The 10736-nt window shown below is 43.5% G+C and overlaps 1 protein-coding gene across 2 annotated transcripts in view; it reads left to right on the forward strand.

Moving 5' to 3' along the window:
* Positions 1–10648, forward strand: part of LOC310824283 (calpain-5-like) — a 41483-nt gene extending 30835 nt beyond the window's left edge. For both annotated transcript variants that reach the window (XM_083697164.1, XM_083697163.1), the window contains exons 2-13: positions 2829–3027; positions 3801–3932; positions 4585–4793; positions 4918–5110; positions 5798–5973; positions 6099–6176; positions 6274–6469; positions 6588–6710; positions 8213–8415; positions 8534–8655; positions 10154–10290; positions 10439–10648. In XM_083697164.1, the coding sequence (XP_083553290.1) occupies positions 2863–3027; positions 3801–3932; positions 4585–4793; positions 4918–5110; positions 5798–5973; positions 6099–6176; positions 6274–6469; positions 6588–6710; positions 8213–8415; positions 8534–8655; positions 10154–10290; positions 10439–10621 (1917 nt within the window). In that variant the 5' untranslated portion in view covers positions 2829–2862 and the 3' untranslated portion in view covers positions 10622–10648. The remainder of the gene's footprint in view (positions 1–2828; positions 3028–3800; positions 3933–4584; positions 4794–4917; positions 5111–5797; positions 5974–6098; positions 6177–6273; positions 6470–6587; positions 6711–8212; positions 8416–8533; positions 8656–10153; positions 10291–10438) is intronic.
* Positions 10649–10736: the final 88 nt, after the last annotated feature.

Raw genomic sequence — 10736 nt, forward strand, 5'->3', positions numbered from 1 at the left:
AGTTCCCAAACTGTACTTTCTCAAAGATGGGGAAAGGCCTGCTGAGATACGCCAGATGGATCAGCAGTTTACAAACCCAGATAATAATCATAATAATAATAATAGTAATAATTTAAAAAGAAACGCTTTTTTGTCTTTGTTCCGTTCTCTTGATACACATTAATAGAGGAATTTTCACACCACGTGTACAGGTTTACACATTCAGAAGAGAGGAATGTACAGGAGCGACCGCGGAAGAGGAGGAGGAGGCCGGCGGGCGTCCGCTGTCCCAGAGTTCATCTTTGTGCTCATAGTTCAGGCCTGTACATGGAGAAGAGACCAAATGTGACAGGGTCAGGTAGTTCCTGTGACATCGCTGATGCCCTCAGCCACCAGTCACACTCAGCAGTAGTGCTCAGGACAGGCTGTGTGGGCCTGGTCACAGAAGGCTGCATCCAAGTGCTCTGTCCAGATGGAGTAGTGTCTGATACAGCCCAGCAGGATAGTTCCATCCAAGAGTGTAGAGAGTGTGCAATTTCCTGAATATTTTCATTTAAATTCTGTAATTATTCACATACATTCACACATATCCTGATGAATAATGTGTTGAGTTACATGTGTAGTGTGTGTGTGTGTGTGTGTGTGTGTGTGTGTGTGTGTGTGTGTGTGTGTGTGTGTCAGCCTTCCATATTGGCATGTTCACACACTCTCCATTTTATGATTTTATTTTATGATTTTGCAGTTGTCAGGCAACAATGACCGATAAACATTCTAGAAAGTTTATTGAAACCAAAAAAAACAATCACAGCAAAAAACAAAGGTAGTAAAAAATAGGCTATTTTACATGGCTCTTTCTCAATTGTTAGACCTACAATTCCTTGCGCTCCATTGTCCATTCAAAGGCACGTGTCCGCCATCTGAAAAGTCATCCCGTGGATATCTTTGTGAGACAGCATACAGGAGAGAGTGAAATAAAGCATTCTAATTTATTCCTCAATTATCCTACAGTATTGGATGAATGCTTTTCTGATGAATGTTCTGATGGAACTTCTTAGCTGACAGTTGTATTAACCCATGCTGGTGATAATGTACTGAGAGAATCATGACAGCCTCATTACCTGCTTCTCACTGTGGGATCAATGGGCTTTACTCTGAAAGGTGTTTTCCAAAGTGTGTGTCACTTTTTGAAAACATGTAATTACTGATAAGGGCAGTTCCATGTAAGAGGACCCATGAGGACCAAGATGTGAAATTCATCAGAGCATACCAAATTGGGTGTCAAATGAAAGCTAAGAGTCTATATTTTTGGGAAATGAAGTCAGAAATAAATGTATCATCCATCTTCCGTCATAAAAAAAGGAATAAGCAAAGGATTTGACTTCTGGTCAAACATATGGAAAAGCATCTAAGAAAACATCTACCAGAAAGATGTTTAGAAAAACATCAAACCTAATTAATGTTCAAGTAATCTCAAGGTGAACTAATAATAAGTAATATCAAATATTGTCTTGCAGAAATGGTTTGGCTTCTGTAAGTTTAAGAACTCACATATGTAAAAAATGTCTCTGCCTTATGACGAGTTAGGAAAATGAAAGCTAACAAAAGTAAGACATACTATACATGAAGGTACTGCAGACCTAGATCTACCAAGTACTTGTGGTGTTTTTACTGATATCGACTTAGTTTATAAATTAATAAGTGTTACCTTATTTCTGTTATTTCTGTTACCATAATTCTGTTACTGCATGTAAATCCACTTCACTTGCTGTAGCTCAACAACCAAAATAGATATTTTCAAACTCAAGGTATCATATCATAGCTGACACCCCACTCTTTCTGCAGACATATTTGAATCTGAATTTGGAGCAGGTATTTAGAGTTTTGGGAAAATGTAGTTACAAAAAGTTACAAAAAAAATGTTCTGTTACTAAACTTCTTAAAGTAAATGTGTAAATTGTTAGGAAAAGTCATTGTGCATAGAGTTGTATGGTTGTATGTAAAACTTTACAATCAAGGCTTTTTGTTTGGCATACATTTGAAAGTGAAAAACCGAGTCCCAGCAACATTCTGTCGATTTGCTGTCGATTTGCCCATAACTCACCATGAATGTAGAGCTTAATTGCTCTCCAGTGGCCACAAAGCAGGATTCCTCTGTTATTGGGTCATTTGTACGTGTTATTCATCGCAAACAGTAAAAGGACATGACTGCAATTGGCAGACAGACTCAATATCATATCCCATCTTGTTTATGAAGAGCTTCATCTCTGGGGTCAGGGTGATGGGTTAAAGTGCTTCGTACTGGTCATAAAGTTAGAATATCATCAGTTCCCAGGGGACAGTGGCTGTCTGGCTTGTAATTATTTATGTATGTTTGTTTTGTAACAAACTTGGCACCCATATTTATTAAAGGTTGCATGGTTGACCAAAACTCTGAAACTTTACTTAAAGTTTAAGTATAATAATACTGTGTTTCATCCTAAGACCATATCAGTCTCTTGCCCTAAGGGAGTTTTCTTGTATGAAATAGAATTTTTTGAAGAATTTATTTTTGTATATATTTATACAAGGATTTATAGGGTTTATTACGGTATGCTTAGCTCATGTCCAGGCATCCAAGGTTAAAAGTCAAAAATCATAGACTCCCTCTTCCAGGGGAGGCTAGTGGAGGGAGAAATCGGAGGATGGGCTCATTGTAATACATGGAATGGAATTAGGAATGTTATTAAATAGTGTTTTGATTCCATTCCTTATTCCATTCCATGCATTACAATGAGCCCATCCTCCAATTTCTCCCTCCACCAGCCTCCCCCTCTGCCTATAAATAACGTAAAGTCTTATTCTGTGGTCAGTTTGCAGTTTGGAGGTTCCAGTGTCTGAACAACAATGTTCTCCTCAGCAACTCATTACAAAAATCAGCGTTACGCGGATCTGAAGAAGGAATGTCTGGAGGACAAGAAACTCTTTGAGGATCCTGAGTTTCCAGTCACCAATGCATCTCTGTTTTACAAGAAACCACCTCCTGGTGTTGTAGAATGGAAAAGACCACAGGTGAGTCTGCAAAGCCAAAGATACTTTACCATTCGATTTTGATTCACTTGGATGACTGAGGCTGCTTTTACAGAGAGATTTCTTTTTTTTTTTTTTAAATACATGGATTTTGCTGTGTATTTATCACACATTCTAGATGGTCAGATACAATGACATCCTCTGACACTTACAGTACCGTGCACAGCATGACTGAATTCTACAGGGCCATTGTTTGCTAAGTTTTATAGGCTCATATTCTGTGACAGAGTATTTCAAAGGTTAATGTCTGTTGAGAGGTTGCCTGAGGAAAAATGAAATAGTATTTCAAAGGTTAATATCTTTTGAGAGGTTGTCTGAGGATATGCTATAGAATATAAGGAACAGTGGCCCTGCCATACCATGGTGGTTCTTGCAAGTGGTAGTAGCTTTGTACAGTAAGTGTGTGATGTGTACACACCATTTATGACATCTATGTCAAGACTGTCAGGATGTATGGCTCTTTTGCTGTTCCCTTATAGGAGCTGGTGTGACAAGAAGACAAAATACATTTCTTAATAATAACAGAACAACACCTCCAGAGAGTTTCAACTAATTTTATAAGAAAACATGCTCTAAGCCAGAACTATCTGACCAGGATTTGTGACTATTGTTTTCGGAATAAATGATCTCCCTTCATCATAGACCTAAAAGGTTCTACCAGCATGCTGTACAGTTGTATAAGATTGGAATATCTTAACACGTATCAACAAAATGAACACCTACTGTGTGTTCTCTCACTCCTTTCACTGTCACAGGAAATCAGTGATGAGCCACATCTGTTTGTGGAGGGCATCAGCTCCCATGACCTGAACCAAGGGCTTGTGGGTAACTGCTGGTTTGTGGCAGCGTGCTCCTGCCTGGCACTGAAGCCAAACCTCTGGCAGAAGGTGAGTCTGGTTTCCTCTTGTCTGATCACACAGTCTGGAGATGAGTGTGAGAAGAGTGTATGAGAATTTAGTGTGAGTTTCTTAGTCAAAGTATACAGAAAAATACATGATGTTTGGTAACACACATATAATGTTTGTGAATTATGTGGGTGAGATGTACACTACTGCTTATGTGTCATTCCATACAGATGATACCTGACTCACAGTTCAACTTAGTCTGTAGCTGGAGAATTTCAGCTACAGGGGTTTTTCACTTCTGCTGAAAAAAAAAACAGTGTCATCTTTCTCTGGTAAATGATCTTGTTACCTCTCAGATTAATTAATCTTCTCTTCAGTTTATTGACCCTGACAAGGAAAAGTATTACTCGCCATTTAATTTAGTTTTGTTTATGATCTTAAATTACAGAATGAAACCGTTGAACAGTTACATTATGTCCCATTCAGTGAGAGCAATTGGGGTCAGACATCTTGCACGTTTTCACACGACAGAGGAGTTTCACTTTATATTAATGTCAATAGGAACATTTTGTTTTCCTTTTCAGATGGGCTTGGGCATCAGACTGACATAACCGATGTAAATTTGTTGTCTACGCTATCAAACTGCATTGTCCACATTATGGCTGGATGTATGATTCACCTTGTGTGTTGACAGGTAATCCCTGACTGGAATGAGCAGGAGTGGGACCCAAAGCATCCTGAGAGCTACGCTGGCATCTTCCACTTCCAGTTCTGGGTGTTTGGAGAGTGGGTGGATGTGGTGGTGGATGACCGTCTGCCCACCATCAATGGGGAGCTCATCTACTGCCACTCAAAACTCAACAACGAGTTCTGGAGTGCCCTCCTCGAGAAAGCCTATGCCAAGTCAGCATTACATTAACGTTCTTAACCCTGTGAACCCTTAGGCTTCATTCCATTGTGTGCTCTCTGGTCTCTGCATCTCTTCCTGACCCAAACTTCTCTATGGCTCCTCCCTCCGTGTCTCCAGGCTCTCTGGCTGCTATGAGTCACTGGACGGGGGCCACACTGGGGATGCAGTGGTGGATTTCAGCGGAGCTGTTGCAGAGGCCATCAACCTACAGGCTGAGGCTTTCGATTCTGACCAGGAAAAACAGGACAAACTCTTCGAGGACCTACTCAATGTCTATGACAGTGGGGGAATAATCAGTAGCTCCATTGAGGTCTGTCGTCTCTTGACAGAGTTTTTTCTGCTACTGTTCTCTAAGGGCCCCAATTTTCTTGAGTAAATAGTGCTTATTGAGCAGAGCAAAAAATACCTAACAACTCAGAATACTCCACAGCATGAAATATTAGCCTACAGTTAAGTGGTGATGACCAACATTGTTCACTTTTAGGCACTTTTTTGCACAGGCGAGCCCGAGGTCTTCACTACAACACATACCTCAACACTAGATGATTAACACATTATACAACAGGTTGTTGATGAAAATAAGCATTGTGATTGGCTGAGAGGCGTCAAAGCCGTGATTTAATAACGATAATGTCATGGTTAAATGACCTGTTATGATGTTCTGAAGTAGATTTGTGTATCATCTTCCCTTGACAACGTTTGTAGTTATAGGAAATATATTTTTCAGCCCAGGGCAGAAACCACCACAATCTCACAAAATAAATTCTTAAAGTATTGTTTTCTTGTCACAATCTTCGGATTTGTTGTGTAACCGTTTAAAAACAATAATGCCCTCGAGGCCATGATTTATCGTCAATATTGTTACTTGGTAGGGGGTTTGCCGGCCCTCCACAGTGCATTGTGCCTAACAACTCTCCTTACCCGTGACAATATTGATGATAAATCACAGCCTCTCAGGCATTATTGCTTTAGTAGACTGACTTTGTCACACTGTCAGGCATCACCATCTGAAATTGAGGCGCGTATGGCGTGTGGGCTGGTGAAGGGACATGCATACTCAGTGACGGCGGTGAAGAAGGTGCGGCTGTCTTTTTTCCAAAAAAAGACCATCCCCCTGATACGCATGAGGAACCCCTGGGGCAAGACTGAATGGAATGGAGCCTGGAGTGACAGGTGAGGAAGTCATTTAGCAGCACTAATCTATCTGCATAGTACTGTATATACACTCTTTATTTCATTTCAATCTCCCTCATCTCATATCCTCTCCTCTCTCCTATTTCCCCTCTCTATCACTTCAGCTCAGCGGAATGGGAGATGATTGACAGAATGGAGAGGGACAAGTTTGGCATCACAGTAGAGGATGATGGAGAGTTCTGGTGAGTGTAATCATAACATTTGAACTAATATCTCGCCTGTGTGAGTTTTTTTTGTCTGTCTACATAGTGTGTGTGTGTGTGTGTGATATCTCCACAGGATGGTGTTCACAGACTGGTGTAAGTATTTCACAGACGCATATGTGTGTCGTCTAATCAACACTTCCCTGATCAGCATCCACAAGACATGGCATGAAGTGGTGCATTTTGGGAGCTGGACCAAGCATGCAGAGCCTCTTAACAATCGCTGTGGAGGCTGCATGACCCACAAAGAGAGCTTCCTACAAAACCCACAGGTACTGACCCCACACCAGCATGGTCTTCATAATCTTTTTAATTTGTTTTGATTTTTTACACTCTCAGTGCCTGGTCCTCATGTATATACTGTATACAGTATGTCTGTCCTCTGTATAGTTCCTGTTTGACGTAACCAAGGAGGAGGATGAGGTCCTGATCTCCCTACAGCAGCAAGACATGAAGATCCACAGGCGCATTGGGCAGGGAGAGAACCTCACCGTTGGCTTTGCTGTCTTCAAGGTAGGAGACGAGAGAGTGGGATTGGGGCTTGAGACTGGGCCAGTGAGGGTTTGTCTAAGGGGACAGGATGTTTGTCTGGGCAGTGGGGCATTAGTTCACAGTAAGTTCCGTTCCCCCTCAGTAAAAAATAATTGGGTGGAATTTCACTTTTCTCTTGAACCGCTGAACAAACAACAAATCAGTCAGTGGGTGTTTGAAATTATGGGTGGACATTCCTTATAAAATCCAGTTTATATCAGAGACAAGAATCACAATTTCAACCAGACCTGTAATCACATATGATTAATATGTATGTGTGTGCAAGCTGAAAAAACAGTGGAGATCAGTCATTAGTTCTTCTGAATTCACTCACACATATACGTATTTGGGTAGTTCAAGAAAATATATATGCTGTATATTCCATTATACAATAAAAGATGAAAATCAAATCAAAGTTTATTTGTCATATACACAGAATATAGCTGTAGATGGTGTAATGAAATGCTTTGGGCAAGCTAGCTCCTCAACAGTGCAACAATGGAGAATGTCACTGCAGGTGCACAGTTAGTGCAGATGGGGACCTGGGGGGGGGGGGGGGGGGATCTTGAGGTAGTTGGGGGGGGGGCGACTGAGGTGGGGTCAGTTGAGCAGTCTAATGGCCTGCGGGTAGAAGCTGTCAGGCAGTAGCCAAGAGAACAGGGCATGACTGCCGTGGCTGCCGTGGCTGCCGTGGCTGCCGTGGCTGCCGTGGCTGCGGTCCCTGATGATCTTCCTGGCCTTCCTCTTGCACCTCCCAGAATAGATGTCCTAGGTAAGATCTACTGTTTGTGTGTTTCGCCAACCTCGTACGGGATAGGGCACTATCCAAACAATGCCTTCTCACTGTATCGTGGAGGCATACAGTTCTAAAAGCCTGCAGCCCCCTTTGCGAGTCACTAGAGGAATTGCTACGTCTTGGGCTCTGATCAAGGGCATCTCTGTTTCTGAGATTTGTGCTTCAGCCCTCTCACTTTGATGAGATTCTACAGCCTGGATGTCACTGTACATTCTTTGGTACATACGGTCCTTGGTGCTGGAACTGAGTAGGGTGAACGGGGTACATTTCCATGTACTCACTCAGATTTTCTGTACGGGCTTTGGCAATCGGGCTTTGTGCAGATGTCCCATAGTAAGATGTTGAACCGAGTCAACTGAAAGAGAACTTTGGGTTACGGTATGTAACCCCGGTTCTCTGAAGGAGATGAGAGAGACATCTCACCAGATTGCCCCTCTTTTAGGGGCTTGTGAAGAGGAGGTTCACAGACTGAAATGGCCGCACATTGCAGAAGCCTTTATAGACTGAGCTGGGGCGGGGTCAGCCATACAAAGCGCTCACGGCCTGTTCCAGGCATGATTGAATAGGGTTTCAGTGAATCTGTTATGTAGGGGTGCATATCCCATGGTGAGATGTCTCCTTCAGTTCCTATAGAGAACTGGGGTTACATACCGTAAATCAAAGTTTTTCCATGTGTTTTCCTGTTAAGGTGGAACACAACAGGAATTACCGCATGCATGACATCCTCACCCAGAGGAATGTGGTGACGACTACATACTTCAACACACGTACAGTGTTCCAGAGGTGCATCCTCTCCAAGGGCCGCTACGTCATCATCCCCTCCACCTTTAACCCAGGGACATTGGGAGTGTTTATGATCCGTGTTTTCACTGACGGGGATTCAGGATGCAGGTACTGAGAACTTGGTGGAGATACTGTAATACTGTGCGGATATAATTCTTTCTCATTCCCTCTGTTTGTCTGTCTCTCTCTCTCTCTCTCTCTCTCTCTCTCTCTCTCTCTCTCTCAGAGAGCTGACAGAAGACAAGCCTAGGGTGAAGTGCTGGAGTGCATGCCTTGGCTACCCCCAGGTAGTGACCCATGTCTACATCCATGGAGCTGAGGGGCTGGAGAACCAGGACAGCACAGGGGGTGAGAGCTCTCTCCTCAGTCTTACAATCTGACTGTCGGTCTGATGGAACTCAGATCAAACATAGAGATCACACCTATTCTTGTTCCAGCACGTTAACTTACATGGGAACATGAGTCATAATGAGACATTGTGGCAGTATTAAGATTAGATTAGATTAGATTAGATTCAACTTTATTGTCATTGTGCAGAGTACAAGTACAGAGACAACGAAATGCAGTTAGCGTCTAACCAGAAGTGCAAAATAGCAGAAAGTGCAATGAACAGTATTTACAGGTAGTGCAATATATGAGCAGTAAGTAATGCAGTATAATATAAGTAGTGCAGTGTAAGCAGTATATGAGTAAGCATTAGCATTATAGCAGAGTAAATAAGTTACAGTATGAACAGTGTAGCAGCATATGAACTGTATAGTAATGCAGTCTAGCAGTATATATATGTATTAACAGTAACATGAGGTAGATAGCAGAATAAATATAAATATGGAATGCCGTATGAACAGTATAAACAGGTATGTACAGTATGTGCAGAGTATTAACAGTAGTATTAAGAAAAATATAAGATATGTGCATTATGTGCATTATGAACAGTATGAACAGTATGGACAGATATGTACAGAAGAGCAGTGGTATTGAGTAAGAGCAGGGGAGGGGAGTGACAGTGCAATTGTCCGGGTGGGGGGGGGGGGGTTGCAGGGGTTGCAGGGGTTGCAGAGGTAGTAGGTTGTCAGGTAGGTGCAGTGTTCGAGTTCAGCAGGGTGACAGCCGCAGGGAAGAAGGTGCCTCTGAACCTGCTGGTTCGGGTGCGGAGAGACCTGTAGCGCCTCCCGGAGGGGAGTGGGGTGAAAAGTCTGTGGTTGGGGTGAGAAATGTCCTTGACGATGCTGCGTGCCTTACGCAAGCATCGTTTGCCCTGGACAGCTTCGATGGAGGGGAGTGAGGAACCGGTGATGCGTTGGGCAGTTTTCACCACCCTCTGCAGTGCTTTCCGGTCAGATGCCGAGCAGTTGCCATACCATACTGTGACACAGTTGGTAAGGATACTCTCGATGGTGCAGCGGTAGAAGTTCACCAGGATCTGAGGAGACAGATGTACCTTCTTTAGTCTCCTCAGGAAGAAGAGACGCTGGTGAGCCTTCTTTATCAGGGTGGAGGTGTTGAGGGTCCAGGAGAGGTCCTCAGAGATGTGGACACCCAGAAACTTGAAGCTGGTGACTCGCTCCACCTCAGTCCCGTTGATGAGGATGGGGGTGTGTGCGCCAGCTTTAGACTTCCTGAAGTCCACAATGAGCTCTTTGGTCTTCCTGGTGTTGAGAGCCAGGTTATTTTCGTTTCACCACACTGTTAGGTGCTGGACCTCCTCCCTGTAGGCCGACTCATCGTTGTTGCTGATGAGACCAATCACCGTTGTGTCATCTGCAAACTTAACAAACCTAACAAACTTAACAAACAACAACTTAAACACAGCTTTATGACTGGTTCAATCCGTGTCATTGTGCAGGTGCAGACCCGTATGTGATAATATCCTGTGAGGGCAGTTCAGTGAGGTCCACCGTCCAGAAGGACACCCTGGAGCCAGTGTTTGAAGCAAGAGCAATCTTCTACAGGAAGAAGCCCAGGAAGCCAATTACGGTGGAGGTAAGACAGGTGGTCTAAACCTCAGTACAGAAGGGGAGAGAAATATATGAATGTGCTGATGAAGTTAGTGGCCTCTACAGATGGTGAAATAGTGTAGCAGTCATGCCGTGGTCTTACCTGTTGTCCCCCTCCTCATCCCCATCCTCAGGTGTGGAACAGCAATGCTGTGAAGGACCAGTTCCTGGGTCAGGTGGTGCTGACAGGCTCTGTGAAGGACTTGACGAGCCCTCAGAAGCTCCAGCTGAGAAAGAGAGGCCGACAGATGCGAGACGAGATGCCTGGCTCCATCAGCCTGCGGATCGTCACCTCCACCCAACTCACAGACATGTGACCACCTCTAGCGCTCAGCTGGCTCCTACAATACCTGACACTCAGGTCCCTCACAATGACAATGACAATTCAGTATGGAGCTCATCACTACAAGTCATATGGCTGTCAGTCACAGG

Source organism: Argentina silus, assembly GCF_951799395.1.
Source record: "Argentina silus genome assembly, chromosome: 2".
In the NCBI taxonomy this organism is placed as follows: domain Eukaryota; kingdom Metazoa; phylum Chordata; class Actinopteri; order Argentiniformes; family Argentinidae; genus Argentina; species Argentina silus.